The sequence below is a fragment of the Prinia subflava genome, chromosome 3 (genome assembly GCF_021018805.1).
Source record: "Prinia subflava isolate CZ2003 ecotype Zambia chromosome 3, Cam_Psub_1.2, whole genome shotgun sequence".
Classification (NCBI taxonomy): domain Eukaryota; kingdom Metazoa; phylum Chordata; class Aves; order Passeriformes; family Cisticolidae; genus Prinia; species Prinia subflava.
In genome coordinates this window covers 68664945-68686069 of record NC_086249.1, presented here as the reverse complement: position 1 = coordinate 68686069, position 21125 = coordinate 68664945, and the positions used below count along the sequence as shown (strand labels likewise).

The window sequence follows — 21125 nt, the reverse complement described above, 5'->3', positions numbered from 1 at the left end:
GTAATCATCATAGCTCTTGACTGATGTGAGTAGTATGGCAGAATCGTGGGGAAAAAATTAGGATTCTCCAGGAAGAATCTTTCAAGCCAATGAACAACAAATTTTCCTCAAGAACAAACACCTCCTCCACCCTCTACTCAGGGCCTCCCTAATAGTTTTGGGAAAAAGACTCAAGAAAGAAAATAGCACTGTCCCTTTAGATTTTTCTTGGTGGTCTTTCCTGAGCAGAAGGACACTGATAGTTTACAGAACTACAGCTGCTCTGTGAGAGAATGGGATGATCCTGACATCTGACAGCCACGGATCTAGCTTCTAGCTTCTTTACCTAGCTTCTAGCTTCTTTGCCTTCTGCATGGAGTGGGATACAGCACAGGACAGCCAGTGAATACAGGAACACAGATCCTGCTTATTCTCAAAGCACTCCTCATAACAACTGCACATCAGCTTAATGCACCGTTTTGGAAAACAGGCTTTCCGTATTCCCAAGGCATTATTAACAGCATTTAGAGTGCTTACAAACAGGTAAACACTCCTTTAAGCAAGCCAGTTAACCTAGCATTGTGTATACAGATTCAGCAGATGTGAATGTAAGGTTTGCTTGACTTCAAATATTTTAAATGAAATTGTTATCCAGAGCTAAACAAAGCTGAATAATGCTATCACAGTATTTTAACTTTCGAAAGAATCCAATAAACTTGTGTGAATGCCACAGACACAACAACACTCAACACTACAAAGCGTATTAGAAGCTACTCCTTGGAAATTATCATAGGCACAATTCACAAACAAGCCCTAGTTTTCATCAGGCCATTAAATACATGTAATTTTCAACTTGCCACCACTTGCACCTCCCATAACAATTATTCTCAATTTATTTTCATCTGTTCCATAAAAAATGATTGCTTCTGCTTTACCTAATCCTCCACTTACATCAACCCTATTGTTCGTTTCCTTCCCTTTCATCTTCTCCACATTAATTCTTCACATTGCTTTTGATCTAGCTTTTTGTTTTCCTTTTTCCTCTACAGATTCTTCCTGATGAAGAATTTACAGCCTTAATGTTCATCTGACATGTATGGTGATATTTTATTGATTCACTACACTGTCTATTAGTTCTGTATAATGAATAGCATTACACAAAACACAAGACAGGTTGCCTTTGCCTGTATCTTGGATTTAAAAAATCAGTTTAGCTGAACTTGAGAAATGCCACATTTTATCAGTAAATATTCATATTTAATTATAATTGGAGCAGTATATGCAAGGAGCAGCCAGAGAAAATAAACATTTCCTCCTCACAGTCCACAGAGTTACTCTTTGCCATAATGGCAAGCCAAGTAAATAGAATAATTGCAATTTTCACTGCTGCTAAATAAGAAATAGAAAACCTCTCCAGGAACTGTTCTGCATGGCTGTAATAAATGCCCACAGAAACAAGCTAACCTACATTATTCATTCCCCTACAGAAAAGATGGTCTTTTTAGAACTGGAAAGCCTTCAAGAAGTGGAACAGCTGATTTTAGCAGATACAAACCATAAGGTATATTTTAAATAGATGCTACATTCAATTTTTAAGGGGTAAAAATGGCATTTTGTTCAGGCGACTCTTAAAACTTAATGCTGAACAAGTGTTTCACGTTCATAGATTAATGGCAATACCCAAGTATATAAATCACTCAAAAATTATTTTACTTAGCACACAGTGTTTATTGCAAGACCACAAAACCTAAGCTAAATTTTGTGTTTACTCAGTTGTGTCAAAACCAGTCACTGGGCAAAATCTCTAAGCAGTCCCAGAGGAGGAGCCCGGCCAAGGCTCCCTTACTTCCAAGCCTTCCAGCCCCATGGCCATCCTGCATCACATTCTTCCTCAGGCATTCAGACTCTGGCCCCAAGAATCTGGTATTCCTCACTACACCAGTAAAGCTTCAACAAAAGAAAGGCTCTAATTACTTCCCACTACACAAAACTGGCAGATGGGTGAGTGGCTGCTGGCTCTCATGCTGAATTCTACACTAGTAGTGTTTGTTAGTCTACAGGAGGCTTGTATAGGAACAGCCAAGCCATTGTTTGTCTACAGCAATATGTGGAAGAGAGATTCCAGCACTTCAGCCCAGGCATGATACTGGAAACTCAGATATACTGAAGGTTAATCCTGGATTTTGATGAAGACCCTCCCAAGGAATGAAAGATCAACATGCATATGACAGAGATGGATGAACAACTTTTGTTGTTGGAACAACTGATTTCTTCTACGGAAGAGCTACGTTGGTTCTTTGGTTTGCACAGTGAACCATTTGTCATGTTCATCATCGCATGGTCAGCCAAGACTACGGCAATACCAGACAAATTTAGAGAACTAAGCTACACCATCCTCCTTCTGCCCCAGCTACTGGCCAGGGACAGTCAAACACTCCTTCTTCAAGGAAAACTGAAGAATATTTCTCTAAGTAAAAAATATCCAAAACACAGGGTTTAGGTCTGCTTCCCTCTCTTTTACCTGCAAAGGTTATTTTCATGAAAACAGAGTCTTTGCCCTTAGCCATACACATCCCCTCTCCCCATAAAATGAACACTTCATGTCTGCCTGATGAGGACTTGGCAATGGCACCGTTTGTTAAGATGAAATTGGCCACAGCATGGTTGTTGCTTAACCTCTGGTTCAACGTTTTGCAGGCATACTAACAGGAAAGCTTTGGTGAAGGACTGGAGAAATAGTAACTTTAATGGGTAAACCTAGACAGTATCTGTTGTCTTTTTAGTCAATAGATGGTAGAACGTACAACTTAATCAGTAAGCTCAGGGACACTTAGGAAACAATAACTTAACAGTAAAAATCCTTCAGCACAGACAACTGAGGTTGACAAAAAAGCCTATTTTTTCTGCTCTTAAAATGATCCAGGAAACAAAACCTGTCTACCTATCTATACAAATTTTCAAAGCAATCATACTCATGACTGCCAGCTATGAAGTCTAAAACACACAGACACCTCTGACAGTTCACAGGTGAAGTGTCTAGGAAAGGTCAAAACACCTTGAACAACTAACAAGACCAGCTGTCAAAGCCCTAAATGCATAATGAAATGCTAAAATTCTAATACTGAATTTTTATAACTACATGAAGATAACATAATAAGAAAATCAGGTATATTTTATGAATTTAATTTCTCAGCAGTCTCATAAAAATTTTGATGCATTCCTGAATAATCTTTCTAGGAAAACTGAGTTCAGACAACTTCATTCTGCAACAACAGACTCCATGAGCTGGAGCATCCGTCATTTGGTTTTACTGCTAACTCCTGTTGCCTACAATGAATGATCTCTACATTTTCTACAAAAATAGCTTAAAATTTAAGATTTTTTTAAAAAAAGTTGTGGAATACTTCTATGTTGCATGACAGCACCAGTTGACTACAAAATAATCAAAGCTTGTTAACATAAACTGTAATTACCTGACTCTGCATTGATCTTCACTGTGGGGAGTTTCCTTGTTATAACCACAACAAAGGTGATGTCTAATGATAGTATTGGCAAGTAGGACTGGGAAAAATTAATATTCAGAACTAGCAAAAGGAATCTCTCAAAATATTCAGAGCTTGGTGAACTTTCTGTCCAAGAAATTGCCAGTTATTGCATTAAGTACAGGTCTTCTCTTTGTTAATAACTGCAATATCTGATTATTTTGTAGCTTTGCACATCTTTTTACAGAAATCTACGATCTTCCTACCCATAGACTGCGGATTGTTCAGGTTGAATTAGCTTTGATGCCATTAAGAGTGAGGCCCTGGGAACTGATATTCTCTGATAAAAAGAATTTCACCCACCTCACAATGAAAACTTTTCATACATTTTTTCCTCAGCAGAGCTAGATAATGTAAAACAAAGGAGGGATCTCTCTTTTCAAATTCTCCAATTCTTTCAAGGTATCAAGCCATTACACTACTTGCTACTAAGAAAAAAAAAAATCACAATATAGATACATTAGCATTACATTATATGCCAATTTTTTCATCTTCATCCATTTTGTTTCCAGACAAAAGACAGCAGAACTGTCATAAAAGTGATAAAAATTAAACATACTTTCAGTAAAAGCACACATTCTGTATCTGCAGTCTTGCTGAAGGCATTAATTCAGTTAATAAAGCTCAAAATTACAAAATCCTCCTGACCATTATGTTATACAGAAAGGAAGCTTACACATTCAGAAGCAGAGAAATACTGAATAAAGCAGCTCAACTAGGCAGAAAAGAGAAGTTGGAAGTACTTTGCTCACCCAGTTAACCTAGTCATGGATTAGGAGAATGTCAAGATGGAGTCATATCAATAGGAACCCTGGTTTAACAGCCTTTACTTTATCCATTGCTGTGACTTTGACATGTAAGCAAATGTGGACTTTATGGAATTAATCAATCCTTTGATGTGATTCCAAATAGGTGTAATTCCACAACTATTTACTGATGCTTTTTCTTTTCCCCTGCAGTGATTGCTTTATAATAGCCCTAAAAATGAAATCTACATTTTATTCCATATAGGACTTCTGCAGTCAAACATGCTTGAATTGAGACTTGGAAAAACAGGTGCCTAATGGGACATAAGGTATGATAAGTTTAAGTTTAGCCAATCACAAAATCAATTGTAGTAATTTTAGGAGAAAATATCTGAAGGTCTTACAAGTTCTTTACAGAATTGCAACAATAACAGGGATAGCGTAAGACAGTGCTCCTACTCAGACTATATCTACTCCCAGATTTCCTAAAAATACACTATTTTGGCAGTCAATACTTCAAGAGCAACTTTGACAGTTACATGACCATTTGCAGTGGTGGAATCTGCCAGTCCTCCTTGCCCCTGGAACTTTAAAACACTTTCTCTCTTGTTAAGCTTCCAAAGGCTTAAGATTTGCCTAAATGAGGCCACACACTGTTACTGTTCCCTTAATTCAATTTCTCAGTGCAAAATCCATTTGCCAGCTTCTGGTGTAAATACTTCATGGTCAGATTTCTCTCCATGAAAAGGTATCCCTTGCTTTTTCTTTAAATTAAGACTGTGCCATTTACATAGGTGCTGCTTGCTGCTGCTGTGCTGTTGATCATGTTAAGAGCCTACTTTTCCACAAAAAAAAAAAGTTTCTGAGACTTGATAATGACAGTGTAGTACGCTTCAACCCAAACCAGATAAAGCTGCCTTTCTGAACCAGCTTAAACCATGTTCTCTTCATAGGGCTGCCTGCCTCCCTAACATAAAAAGCTGGCAGCTCTCATTACACGTTCACTAGGTTTCAGTTCTCAATGATGAAAAGAAACTGCAATAAACTCACTACTAAGAAAGGTGGAAGAGAAAAAGGAGAAGTTTCCAAGTTATACTTACTCTGGCAGAGCCTGTTTCCTCCTGCTCACTGGACTCAAGCCAGACCAGAGTACGGGGTGTCAAGTGGGGTGTGCTCTTTACACTAAATGGGATCTTTGCCTAAATATACACAGAGATGTGTGGATGCTGACACTGGACAGCTCCTTCACCAGACAAGCTCCTTCAGTCATGAGGATGTATCTGATCCTTGGCACCGAGACAACAAAGTACAAGCACTACAAGTAATTTAAAATCTCATCACTGACTTTTCCATTGTCACTCAGGAATCCAGGCAGAACTGAAAAATGGTAACTCAGGTATACTGTAACTAAAGTAGACATTGTATGTACTCTTCCATATGGAATTACACAGTTTTTACAAGATCTTGCACATTGAAGCACTTTGGGGGGAAAACAAACAGTTGGAGAGAAATTTTGGGCAGGATTTTCCTGCAAGACAAACGTGCTTCTGATCCATGGAGTAACCAGTGCCAGATAACCAGCGGTTCCTCAGTGAGCAGACACTTTGGTATGATTAGAATCCTTCTACCTATCAGCAACTAACAACCAACTAAAAGAAGATTTAAATACTTTCTCACACAATTAAAACAATTGATCACGTATTTCCATTAAAACTGGCAATACTATAGAGTTGCACATACCATGAAGATTCAGTGACAATACAAGAACTTTAGAGCCTCCCATGAGCCTAATAAGACATTTCATTGTATTAGGTCTGATACCTAAACTGTCAATAGCTCACATCTGTAAAAGCCCCATTTCCTCTGTCATGTAACATAATGCAAAATGATCTAATATAACCATATTACCATTAAATTTACAGAAACAAAACAAAAACATCAATCCCAGAAAAATAAATATTGTTATGTTTTATGCCATCCTGGGACTTGCAAAAATCACTTTTTTAAAGTAAGATATACTGCAACCACAACTTTTTTAGCCTTAGACGCATGCAACCATAATGGAGATTTTAACTACAGATGCCTGACACTGGAACAAGGAGAAGAAGAAGACTGTGCTTATGATAAGGTTTCCACAGATGTTAACAGACAGCATGCAGCTCAGGGCAGGATTCCTACAAGCACTGAAGCTCAAGGTTATCTAAACCCAAGAGGTTGCTCAGACAAAATATATTTCCTTATGGAAGGCCAAAAGGTACAACCAGAGAAAAAAAGAAAAAAAGGAAAAAAAGCATACCAAAAAATCAGTTCTCCCTGACTGAGAGATTTAATATACTATGAAAAAGCACCACAATAATGCTATGCTTTTTCAATAATGTGCTAAAATATAATTAAATATGATGCATACATTTATATCAATATGCACTTAACACACATATACCAAAAATGTAAAGTTTAAAGTGTAAATATTCATGTAAATATCACAAAAGAAGCATCAATGTAAAACAGAAGCACAAAGAGAATGATCCCACCATTCCTTTACTGCAAATCATATAACAGCTTTACCATTAACAAAAAATTAAATCACATCTAGAAGCAGCCCCACAGGTCCATCTCGCCCTAATGATCACCACATAAGAACATTATTCATTAAAGGAGTCCTTGTCTACAATAACCCATTTCATTCCTTACAATCCAACAGCAGAAGCCAAGATGGCTCCTTGCATCCTTGTGAAGACCACCACAAGTGTGCACTTAACACCACAGCAAAGCTGTATGTAGAACTATCCTTGTGTGTGTTTCATTTAGCAGAAAATAATGAACATCATCCTCTCTGTAAAAAACAGTTATATAAAAATAATTGTAACAGACAGGCCTTGAATCTGTATATACGACATCCTTAAACTGGGATAGACATTTTATCTTTCTCAATGCTCCCCTGAAGTACATGTTTGTAAAAGGCAGTATACAGTTAAATGAATGTGTCCTTTTTTGTAAGCCAAAAAAATATTTAAACCCTTCAGTGTGAGAAGATAATATTCTAAGGTACTGGCATTACAGGAGTCATTCAAAGTATAAAAGGCACTGTGGAAAAAAATACCAAGATACCTATTGTGGAAGATGGCAAATAGCATTAAAGGCTGGCAAACTCAGCTGGAGATAAAGGGTACCTTACAGGTGAAAGGCTCAGACATCTCTTTTCTTCCCAATGTTAATTAATCTTCTACATGCTTTGCACAGATTTGGTTTTAATGATACTACTTCACAAGTTAAAAATCCAGCACAGTTAAGATATACTCTAAGATTATCTGAAGTTACTAAAGCTGTATCTAAATCATATTGTTCCAACAGTTACCTGTACTTTTTATTTAGTCTTCAGACATTTCTTGAAGACAAGACAAAATTGCAAAATTTGCAAAACTTGCACTGAGCTTTCTTCAGTGCTGCCACCGATGACAGGACACACTGATGGAGGTTCAGAGATAAACTGCTACGTTCCACTGAAAATGCAACACAGCATAGCGTTGTACCAAAACAATCCACCCAAAAGTAAGTTTAATTGAAAAATACACCAAAATTTTGCCATGTGGCTTAAAACAATTCTTGCTTTAATATTTTTTTAAAATATAATTAAGCTTAAATGAGAAAGAAAATAGAAAGATTATCAGATTTTGAAGAAATAATACAACATGTCAGCCCATGTTTTTAATTCTGAGCTGGAGAAGTTGAATAATACGTCTTTTAAATTCTAACTTTAAGTATTGAAATAAGCTTGTAATTAGGAAGGCATACAACAGAGATGAAATATAACCTCAAAGAGCAAATGAAAATTTATACTCTGAAGTTATTTCATCTGCTAATCACTCCAGCTACCTGTACACTTGTTAAAATGATAAACTAATGAAGACCATTAAAAAATTCCATCTGAAGAATACCCACAGAAAGAGCCATGCAGATCTAGGAAAGCAGATTAATAGTCCCAAATGACTGAAAAATAACAGAGTTTTGTGCAACATTGAACATACTTCCCACTGCCATTTTCAAAACAATTTCCCACCTATTCTGGAAAGCATTACTAATGCTGAATTTTCTGGGACACACCCAGAGCTATTGAACCAGCTTCTGTCGGGAATGTGAATTGTTCAACAGGTTCAAAAGATCCCACTCTGTAACACTTCTAAACGCCTTCATTCTTACAGCCATATGGCACTTCAGTTTTTCCAAGCACAATTTTACACAGCAAAACCACATCTTGGGAATTGGGATTTATTATATAAACTACAATAAAAGAAGTAATGAAGATTTGTACACTGCAAAGCCAGCCTGAGCAATTTTACATCACCAGTGGTTCACTTCGGATTGCAGATGTAGGCCACATAAGGGGCCAAAACAACTTGATCTCATCACAGACTTTGGCTGCATAGACTGATTGGTTGTGACTGACAATGATCATCCCTTGGCCTTTTCCCCTATGCTCCTATTAACCAATCTATTTCTTGCAAGTTTTCCTTTGCCAAGAAGAGGAAACATCCATTAGCTGTGTAAAGAAGAGCATCTATTTCTTTTTTATCTTGAAAATTGCTGCTATCTTATTCCCGACATTTTGTTCTTGGTCTGTTTAACTGTTAAACAAAAGAAGCTCACGTTTCCAGTTTTCTGAGATTTGGATATGCTATCTATCTGTCTATCTCTACCTTTCTCTTCATTTATTGCTGTTCATCTTTAGACAACAAAATCAGTCTTCATTCTTGCTTTTTGCATATTAAATGTTCAAAGCCAGGCTGGATGGGGCTTTGAGCAACCTGATCTAGTGGAAGATGTCCTTGCCCATGGCAGGGGTGACTCTGTGTGTAACCAGATCTTTAAAGGCCTTTTTCTAACCCAAACCATTCTGTGTTTTTGTTATGATGATCTGCCACCAATGTAGCTTTCCTTTGACAGTTTAGTTGATAAAACTAATACTAAAGAACCTAAGTTATTCAAAATTATGTTTGTTATAAATTAGCAGTATGGAAACCTTACTATCATCAAAATCAAGATGCCTGTTTGGCTTGGGTGTATTGTTATTTCCCTCCTCTTCTAACAGCTAGGAGAAAATATTAAATTAAAACAGGATAAACAACGCATGCAAACTAGTCTGTTGCCATCAAACAGCTGGGCTGCTCCAACAGTGACAAAGAGGTCACTGTGTGAAAACACACAGCGATTACAGCAATAAAGGAAACAGCTGATAGAGGTTAGGTGATGGAAACAAGAGGGCATCTACAACAGAAAGACAAGGCTGGAATGAAGACAGGAGCATGGGAGAAGCAGAGGAAGAGCCTGCCAAAAGGCATGGGGCGGGGACACAGCTACAGAATGAGGGGGAAGGGAAGAGCCTTAGTACCAAAGTTGTCCATTATCACATTGCATTTTCAGCTTCTTATAACTCAGATGGATTCTATTTAGGCTGAACAGTCATTCAGGAGTGATTTCAGAGAGGAGAAATTTCAGAGAGAAATATGCAGCTATTTCTGACACAGAACAAGAGTACATTTTTGGCCAGATTACTAAATTTTATTGACTTTTCTATGCAAGGCTGAAACATCTCCTTTATGATTTAGAACAGAGGCTTGAAAATCTGCCTGGGAAGTAAAACAGTTGGAATGCACCTCTACTATTCTCCTACAACCTGCATAACTTTGGGCAAGTTCTGTGCATTTCAAAAGGCAAATCCTATCTATATCTGTGGGTCACTAACTTCACAGCCACAGTTCTATAAGATTCTTTCTTGCATTTAATATATACTAGCCTGGGGAGGAACACAGGTTCCCACTGAAATTTTGAGTTTGGCTTGCGGAATATCAGGTCAAGAATGAAACTAATAAGACTATCACCCCTGGAGTTTCAGTGCTCACTCCTGCTAGGGCTGAGCAGCAAAGGAAGAAGCAGAGGCATAAACAACCCACACACAACAAAAACTGGATACTGAGGGCCCCACAACTGGAGAAAGCAGGCTGGGACAAAGATTAGATGTGTCTGGGAGGGCAGTGCAGAGAAGATGGTGAGGAAAACTTGGAGCAAGAAGTGAGGAGGCAGGGGGGAACTCACTGAGCAGGACAACTAAAAACAGAGGAAAGAAATGGAAGTGGTAACAGAAACACATGAAACCCTATCTCAGAGATTGGAAGCAAGTGAAGTATGCACAGATTGCTCAAGAGAAGGAGCTAGAAGTACAGGATGAGGGTAAAGAGAGAACTACCTAAAAAATCAAAGAGTGATATTAGAAACAGAACTATCAAACTGTATGGTAGAACAAATGGGATAAGCAAAATCAATATTGAGGCCCTGGAAAATAAGGACCAATACATGGATGAAAGCCTGTAGGCCTGTGGAGCAGGGTACAGATGCAGAAGTTCTATAGAAGAGAACTAAGACTAACTGCTAACTGATGTGGAAGTCCAAAGGGGAGACTCAGACAATGAGCATGAACCAGGCAAGACAACTGAGGAATGGAAACCAGAAGAATGAAACCAGAACAAACTCGAAAGACGCAGGACTTGAAAAATTACACATTAGTAGCAGCGAGGAAAAAGATGTTAACAGGCAGAACGTACAGCTGCTCAATGCATGATCCCCTTTTAGGAATGGATTCTTTCCAGGAAGTAGCCAGATATCACTTGCTGATGGAAAGCAGAGAATAACACTTTTGTCTTTTCCTTTGTTTTCATGTCAAACTTTTCACTTTTGTTTACTTAACTGCCTTATCTCAACCTATGAGTTATATTTCATCTTATTCTCTCTGCCCTGTCCAGCTGAAGAGGGGAAGTGATAGGGCAGCTTGGTGATATCTAGTGTTCAGCCAACATCAATACGTCATACTGGTGCATACAACATGACCTGAAATAATTCTAGAATTATGGAGCTATAGGTTTATTTTGGTTTCTAATTGATTTCAATTTATTGTATGTCTTTGAGATATGCAGATTTTCTCCAGAACTCGAAATATTTGCAATAGATTATGACTAGTTAAATATGATTCCATTTTCTATTCTTGATACTCCACAGACAGCAATGTGACACATTGTTAATAATTCAAAATAATTTCCCTCCTCCTGCATTCCTAACAGCCTTGTCTTCTTTCTTAACCCTTTCAGTAATACTACCTTTAGCCTGATCTCAAAAGGAAAAAGAGGCTAACAAAATGTACAGTTTATTTGCATGTCCCTCCTATAAATTCCTGGCACACTGTCAACTTGTGAACCACCAACAGGTCAGTATTAACCAGACATATTAAAATCCCTTTAAGTTTTATGAAAATGAAAATCTGCAGAGTGGACAAAATGAGTGCTTCTATTCAGCTCTTGGACAGACAAGGGCAATTTGGTTGTCACCCTATAGCTGGACTGGCCAACCTGTGAGTGAATACACAGCAGACTCAGTCCTGCTTTCTGGCAGGACAAAGGGGAATGTGAAGCCTCTGTGGACAGAAGATTGAAAAAAAGGAGGGTGAGAGGCAAATGGAGGAAATGACTGAGTGAGGCACAGGGCAGGAGGAGGTATTACAGTAAGTGATTCCCAGCAAACACAAAAGTGTGCTGGAGTTATTGATGTGAACAAGCAACAGGGACCCAAGAGCAGCCAGTTCCACTAAGGCGAGGCTGCTCACAGCCCACTCCATCTCTTACCAAGGTGTCCTAGGTGCCACCATCTGAGGCAGGAAGGCTGGACTGCCCCTCCTTTCACAGGGAAGATGAGAGGCCAATAGCAATGTCCGGTGGCAAAACCAGCTCAGCTACGCTTCTGGAAAGCAGAGAAGTAAAGCCAGCACCACCAGCCTGTTGCTGCAAACTCCACTTAGTCTAAATGACATCATGTCCACAAAGCAGCCAGTGGGGGATATATACGGGCAGAGCATCTGACATCTTGCCCTCCTTCCACTCATTTTCCTTAAAGATCAACCACAGCTGTATCCAAGTATCACACTGATTATTTAACACTGATCAGACACTTCCCACTACAGTTTTAATGATATTCTTTATTGCAGAAGTGTCACAACACGGCACAACACAGTGTTTCCCGGAGTTGCACATGCCAGCTCTTAACAAGTTACTCCAACTAGGAGCAGTACAGCAGCATTAATGCAGCACTGCCCAAACAAGGTTAGTCAGCACAGGCTTCTTTGTGCTGCACTAAACTGCGCCATGTAAACGCATCCTAAATGGGGAACAGAGCACAGCATCTCTTGGGTGACGTTACACTGTATGTAGATAACAAACAGCACTGCTATCCCCCAATGGGCCTGATCATTTGTACTCCAATCTTAATTTTCATCTTCCCACAAACCAGGTTCCGTGGTCTGATTAGAATATCCTGCTTGCATTCAAACCTTTGTTACAACAAGCTTAGTAACCAGCCATACAGCTGTCCCACTAGTCTTGTAGAGCAAGATCTATTCCACAGATCTCCAACTGCCACCAATAGCCAACACTGATACCGAATGAACTCTCACGAACAAAGCTGTGTTTTCTTAATAATAACAGTTGTATAAACATAAGGTCTTCTCAGTTAAAGGGAAACCAACATCAAAAAGCAGTAAAACACGGAACCCTAAACCCTTCTTTCTTTGAAGAAACACGTTTGAAGCGAGGTGTTTCTAGTTATGGGTGAATGAAATGAGAATTCAGCTGCAACAAACGGACATCCAGTCTGCATGAAAGACTAATTAGATCCATCTGAGAAGCTGTGTCTAAAACTGCTTCACATATTTCAAAGGAAAGCTCTTCTAGTCTATCTTTTGAGAAGACTACATCAAAACATTTAGTCACAGCTGACGCACATCTATCCATGACAGGAGCACTATTTTTCATAAGCCATAAAAGCTACATTTAAGTAATTTTAATAGTCTAGTTTACTTAAAAATTAAAGGAAAGGGGGGAAAAGCAGCAAAGAAATTTAGAGCTAAGAAAGGAACTCAAAACAGCAATGACTTTATAGTTCTTCCTTATGCTAAAGGATCAAGAGATCCAAAAAAATAGTCTTACACTGAATATTAAATGTGCTAAAATTTGCTCAGAGAACAGAATTAAAGGTGAAGCAGCATCCAGGAGCTGCAGAGTTAACTATGGCTTTTGTGGTAATAAGCCAGGCTCTTAATACTGTATTAGCAGCCTTTTAAATGCAATTATTGCTTCTACTGAACCAGCAGGAGGAGCTCACAACATTTTTTAATCTATTCATTCTACAAAATTTGAGAAGAGGGTTGGGATGTTAGAGGCATTTCTGGGCGTAGGAAGGATTTGGTTGGGTATTTTATTTCCCGTTTTGTTGGATGAGAAATCAGTGGTAAGAAAAGCATCCAAGTAATGTTCATGTAAGCACTGCTTTTAGAAATTAGAAAATCATTATATGACTATTGTGGTGCAGGATGTCAAGTATGCATGGCACACAAACGAACTGAAGCAACACCCATGCCTCAAGGTGTTTTCAGTCTTACACCAAAACACCACAGGAAGACTAAAGGGTGACAGGATAATTAACTGCTGTGTGCCAGAAACATGATTTTCTGAAGAAGGAAAATGGTATGTTATTGCTCTGTATTGTTACAGAGCTTTAATTTATATTTCAGTTTACTGTCACTGGAATTCCCGGAACCATTGGATCATTACCCATGGCAGAACATAGTCTGCATTGTCATACCACAGGAATTCATGCTATGAAGCCACCTGTGCGGGTAAAACTCTTCATTAGGTAATTTAGAATTAATCATTGTAAAAATCTAAGTCCTCCTCTGCCTACTAAGGAATATATTTTAAAGCAGTGAAGTCAGATTCTAACACAAGGAAAATATACACCCAAATTGACCATACCTGCATTTAAAATATTTTGCATTTTAGCACTTAAGACCTTTCATTGCATTTTCTTTTTAAAAACGTCATGTAGGCTACATACCAGCGCCAGACCATGTTACTGTGAAGTTTCTAGCAGAATACAAATCTCCAAAAACTACTATAACCAAGCTACTACACTGCCCTGACACAGAGGAATGAGCATATTTAAAGCCACACAGTGAATACATTACTCAAGTAATTTTTAATTCCCAACCTTGTAGGTATTATCTCTGTATGTTTACAGAGTACTATGTGAACAAACTAATCTGAGACATACAAACCCACACCAACAATCTCTCTCTACGAAGCAAATATGTACCATCATATACTTAAACACATGCTAAACTGGAATGTTTTTTTAAAAAACTGTACAATCCAGACACACCCTGCTTCTCCTCTGGTTTAGTACCAAAGCACACACAAGTACATAAAGATATTATATGAGTATACACAATATTTACTTCTATTTCATGTAAGGGATTCCCAGCACTTAAACTTTCTGAGACACTCAATGAGGCAGAGTGGAAATGCATGTCAGAAACACTGAGTTCACAACAAGATATTGAGGCCAAGGCCACTTTCATTTAAAAAAACACAACGTCAGCAGTCACAGAAATGTACCAACTAAAGCACTTGACACAGAGTCAAAACTCAGGGATCAATGCTCTCCTCGGATTGAAAGATTCAAGTGCAAAGTGCTTGCCTCCCAGGAGCACTTGTCCCCATCCCATCAGGACAGGATGGGCCAACCTCTACCCATACAGTAAATCTGCCACTACAGGAAAAGGACTGCAGGATCTGTAAAGCCACAGAGTCCATCAACAAGGAGGAGTACAACTCCTATAGCCAGTGCTTTACAAGGGTGGAAATTAGGGTTTTGCTCTCACCACAGCACTAGATTATGCATATTGCATTAAAATGACATTATACACAATACACAGGTCTTACAAACAGAAAATGCTCCAGATTTGAACCTGAACTAAGAGATTGAAAGTAGGTATACAATCTTTACAACAATAGTTTCTATACATAAATAACCCATAGCACTCTGTAACAGAGTTTTGTTTGCACAACTGTACATGTACTGCAATGAAGAGCTTGTGTGCTATGCTGCAATTAAAATGCAAACAACCATGTGGAAAAAGGCAGGGAAAGTTTTCTGCTTACAGATGTAAGGATTATCTAACAGATTTTGTCCCACCCACCAGTGCCTTTACACGTGCACTTCCCTTTCATTCAAACTAATATTGGACATGGGAACAATACATTTTATTTCAAATCTATAACATGTAACAATATATACTTAGAACTAGTCTAAGCAGAAAGCTTCATCTACTGCTTCTAGGGATATATGTTAATTTATACTACAGCTGGCTGCCCCTCTTATTGTTTTAATTCCTACAGGTACTGCATTTCATCCCTACGAATACAATATTCATATTTCTTTCATAGGACCAATTAATTATTATGTGCCTGAGGCACATAAGAAATGTAAAATACTAGTAATAATAATTCTGGTATTTTATTGATCCTCTTAACAAGGTTATTAATTTTATAGTGATAGATGGGCAATGTTATTCTTCTACACGGACTACTGGAAAGACAGAACTTAACATGCACTGAATTACTGTCCCACTCCACTCACATTTGTGTTTAAGGAATTAAATGTGAACTAAGCTTGCTTACAGCAACTTTCTGTATCCTTGTTCTGATTTTCCATTATACTATTCCTTGTTCCACTTGATGCTTTGCATACTTCCATGTGATTTTTGGGCGGTATTTTTTCCTCCCCCTTACAACACAATGAAAACATTTCCTGAAGTAGTTTTCAAATCAACTTACCCATCACTCATGAAATTTACAATAAATGAATATACCAAAGTTCTCCAAATTAAATGTTTATTATATTTGAACTCAAAGCTTAGCCATAATTAGATAAACATGAATCTAAAACTAAACTAAAGCAAAGCATTCACATAAACACGCACCTACTCTATATTGATCATATAGGATGTATTCAAATGATGACAGTAATGCTTTAGATTTTATTTTTATTCTGGCATTTTGTACCATACAATAGGTTTCCTCTTGGAAGTAAGACCTCTTTAAGAGGTTCATAGGCTGATTTTCTACCCACACGGGTATCTAATAAATTCTTTACTTCTCAAGAAAAGGATTAGGGGAAAAACCTGTCTTTTTACCTAAAAATTACATAAAACATTCATTTCTGACTGGACTGAACAAGCATCAAAAAATTTCTAAATATTTCATAGCTGTACTACATTTATCTGTTCTTAACTTTGGATTTAGGAAGTGATACAGTGTTTTGTGAAAGTGGTAGCCCATTCTAGTAACAACCTGAATTAAGGAATTTAGCTTTCTCTATTCCTCTTATTTAGCATTTGACCTATACAGGTCCCTCTAGAAATATATCGAATTTCCATTTGCCCAAAGTTACTTCTGAACTATGACACCTTATGCTTAAAAAAAAAATAAAAAACAAACAACTTCAATGATAAGAAGCTACTTTTTAACTGAAAACATCTGAAAATTCTTTGAAAACTGATGAGAAGATGAGGCTAAGCGGCCTGGGAAGGTATGCATTTACTACAGAGATGAAGAACTCTAAGAGAAAGGACTGTTTTCCAACATGAAAAAGGAGAGTAACAACTACTTGCAGAGAAAACATGCAAATCATCAATAAAGAATTCTCAAGAGAGAGTATTCCTACACTGTAGCAAATAATCAGAAAACGGGCAATGGCAAAAAGGTTTTCAAGAATTAAGTTTATTGCATAGAATACAGTTACAAGTTCCTCATTGAACTAAAATTAGGTTGGAAGGAGGGTTAGAACTAAATGACCTTTAGGGTCCCTTCCAACTCAAACCATCCTATGAATAAACAATGCCACCATCACAGGGAACTAGACCATCCTTGGCAGCAGACATCTGGTTTTGAAGGGTCATATTCATATGCTACAGGGAAATCACACAGCTAACCAGGTTTCCTCAATACATGTAGGTTCCCATTTGATTTTGTCTCTCTCACCCTTCAGTACCCTGCAGAACCGTCGAGTTTTGTAAAGGAAGAACAGATTCCAACTTTCAACAGCAAAACTCAATGAAATCAAAAAAATAAATACATTTGATAGCCAGACTAGCAATTGAAAATGGCAAGATGGGAAAGACTCATGTTTGTAATCAAAGTAAACAAAAGATTCCAGAGTCTGGTGGGAGGGGTGCTTCTGGGCTGCTTGTTGCTGTTTTGCATTAGTCTCATGTAAAGGAAGATATTCTTCCTTCAAATTGTATTTTAACAGTAATCTTGATTGTAAGATCTTTAATTCAATTAACAAGAGAAAAAATGTTAAGCATAAGAAGAACACTAATCAAAGCTAAGAATCTGACCATCTGTCCTCCAAAAAACTCTGGTATATATGACAAGCAGTTAGTTTAAATATTCTTCTAGCAATTAATATATAGAACAAAGAAAAAAATAATAAATGACATTTACATCAATTTAGTTGGCAAGTTCTTTGTACACAAGCAAGCAGGTCCTACCAAAGCTGCTAAATTTTAATTCTCAAGTCAGGTCATTGGAATCTTTTAATTGCAAAAGCATTTGCTATGTTGATATGCTTCACCAGAAAAAAGTGTCTGGTACTAAAAATTCTAGTAGAATAATTTTATATAAACTTAAGTACTAGCATATATGTTGCTGGCTTCAGCATAAAAATCAAGTTACTCCTGTTCTAAAAAAAAAAAAAAATCAAATTCGGATTCACAGAAGTTTTTAACCTCTACTGGAACCATAAAAATAAATATTTTTGTTTGCAGTGCGCTTCAGGCAAAGACCATCACTCACACTTGACCACGTCCCCTTTAAATCCTTCAGTTTTGGGAAGCAAGGCTGCTAAAGTGGCCTAAAGCCAGCCCCCATCAAGGACCTCTGTTACAAGCAAAATAGTTAAAAACAGATGGTTTCAAAACTCAAAAATCTGAAAAATAAAGAGCAGCGAAGAGCAGTTAACACTGCACAATTCATTAAGAACCTCATGCTAAACGAAGAAACCCACAGATGACCCATAGCCCAAACTGCTGACGAGTGCTCCGCGCGGAACAGCGGGAGCCACGCAGAAGCCTGCTGCTCACACTCCCTGCACACAGCGCCGAGCACTGCACACTGCCAGCTCGGGGCTTTTGGCTGGTGAGAGCAGCAGAGTTACAGGGAAACAAGAAAGGAGTCACTGCTGGAGGAGTCCCTGTGGTAAACAAAGTAAATCAGGATGCGAATGCTGCTGCCGCAAAGCACAGTTTGCAGCACGAGTTAACTTCTGAAGGGGAATGTGAAGGTGGCCCTCCCACTGGGCTAGCGAACTGCACCACAGACTCAGCTATCCTTGTCACAAGCCACGAGGGGACACAACCCACAAAGGCAGGAGCCTGTGTCACACCAACTTAATAGCAAAAAGTAAATGCAGAAGTTCAAAAAGTGAGGCTTGTGTTTCTGACAGCAAAATTAATAAAGCCAGCTTTGAATTTCCCCTTTTTTTTCCTGATGGTACATTATACCTCCTGATCAGAAACAAGATTTCTCATTCCTAGTCTTGACTTCTCTTCTTTGAAGTTTTAAGGCAGTTGGTTTTCCATTGTAAAGTTTTGAATAACAATTCACATTTTTGACGGTGCTGTGTTTACTACATACTATTATCTGCAGCACAATCACAGGAGAACCCCAGGAAAAAGAATTATTGATGAAGAATCACGTGTCCTCTGCTATTTATCCAATAACAATAAAAAATAAATTTAAACAATCCTGCTATTAAAAAAGAGCTGCCTGCTTTTTACATACCCAAGCTCAGACACAATTTCAATACACTATATCTTTATAGGTATGTCGTTTAAGTGAAACTGACTTCTGAAATCCACCTAATGTGATTTATTTCACCAGGTACTTTCCAGACACAAATAAATCAGGAATTACATCTCCCCAAGTATACAGGCATGGTTAAGGTGGAAATAAAATGCAAAAGCAATTGTCACAAATCCCTCCAGCCCAGGCTTTTGGGCACAAACCCAGTCCTAACCTGGCACCCTTAATTTCTCCCTAGAGCTTAGGCACCCCTTCTCTGCCACTGAGAGATGCTCCTGCCTCCTTGCCTAGCAGTAGAAGGTAACAGCAGTAACTTTCTGCAGGGACAGAAGGATATGAGAAAAAACTTTCACATTTGTTATTGTTTGAATAACAAACCAAATAATCAGAAATCAGGTTCCACATACACCTTGTCAAACCGGTTTATACTAGCTGTAATTCTCATACTGTTGCAAGACATCACAACTGTTAGCAGTTCCATTTAGAGTGAGAGACAGGTTTGGGCTCAAGCAAAGCCCTCAAAAATGTGTGCACATATGCAGATGTATGCTTGTGTAATTGCCTGTGCTAAACAGCTCCCTGCTTTGGAGAAGTCTGACTGTGGGAATTAGATTTCTGAGCTCACAGCAGCCAGGGCCTACGCAGCACTCACAGCAACCAGCAGGCTCATCCCCACAGCAGCTGCAACACAGCAGCAAGGCTGCAGCAAAAAAGGTGGAAAGGCTGAGGGCAATGACTGCTCCTGGGAAGGGCTATCTCAGTCACACAAGCCAGTGCCAGCCCAACTCCAAACTGGGCTGAAATCTGACAGAGGAATTCTGTTGTTTGAATGGGCTGTATCCAAGTTCACAGGATGCCTGTTAGGAGCATTATGTAGATTTTAAAAACTGCATGCAGGCTTGGCCTTTGCTTCTGAAACAACAATTCGGCAAGCAGAGTGTATCATTGCCATACTAAGAAAATCTGCCTTATTAAAGCCTTTTTGAAACCTTTTGCTCAAGAGTCAACAAATACTATACAAGTCAGCTGCCTATTTAAAAAAAATTAAAATCTCATTTTGGTTGTGGGATCACCATTAGCAGACATAAGTTTTTATAGTATTTACAGTTCTCCCTATAAATTTATTTTCTTAATACTTCAACCAGCTTGTTTCTTGGCCTTATTCCACTGAATGGTTGAATTACCAAACACAGCACTACTGTTCTTCTACTGTCATGGTCTGTCCTTCTGCCTTTCATGCTGACAACATTAAGTGCTTAAGTAATTACCTTAGAATATTTGTGAAAAACAATAGTCTATACACATTCATCTGAAGTGAATAAGCACATCTTGAAACACTAGCATTTTACTGTGACCACATACAGTTCTACCACAGAGTGCTGAATAATTCCATTCCTGTATGATTGCTTATTCAATTCACTTGGCTCTTAGATGTTTTTTTCTAAACAGTAGCTTCAGGTAATGCAATTTTTGTCAATACTGCATTTATTTTCTTGCTCTCATATATGCACAATGGAGTTAAGATGCTACTTCTAAACAAGACACTAAACAGAATAATTTGGAAACTAATTTAATAAACAATTATATATAAAAATGTTCCACAGGCATGAGCCCTGAGAATACAGGACATTAGCACTATTTAACTGCCAGAGTCTTCTTTGGTAATTCACAGCAATGCCTACTAAAGACAAACCACACATCCATCCTTAGCCAATGAAAAGATGGAGAATTTTAGCAGGTGTCAAGGATAATATATATTGCCTTCATGCACTGAATTTCTTAGAAAATGAGCAGAACTTACAGAAAACGATGAGCCATCCTTTGAAACTGCAACTGGGTAAGTTCCATCTCCTAGATGCACAGAGAGCTCCCAGCTACTTCTCTTTGATTTGGCAATAGGAATTCTAAAAAAGAAACAGGTGGAAGAAAAAATTTTAACAGAGATTTCATGCTTCTCCCAAGTTAACTAGAGGCACTTGCCTCATAGGATGGTCATGAAGGATATAAAATACCATTAATCTATAGACACAGTTGGAGAGCATATTTGAAAAAAAATACACTAAATACATTTTTCTGTCAGACAGCATATAAGGAGAAAATACATTCTTACTTTCTTT

At 38.1% G+C, this 21125-nt stretch overlaps 1 protein-coding gene across 1 annotated transcript in view; it reads right to left on the bottom strand.

Moving 5' to 3' along the window:
- Nucleotides 1-21125, bottom strand: part of PCCA (propionyl-CoA carboxylase subunit alpha) — a 275454-nt gene that overhangs the window by 86369 nt on the left and 167960 nt on the right. Inside the window, exon 19 of the mRNA XM_063392367.1 lies at nt 20810-20912. Coding sequence (XP_063248437.1) covers nt 20810-20912 — 103 coding nt within the window. The remainder of the gene's footprint in view (nt 1-20809; nt 20913-21125) is intronic.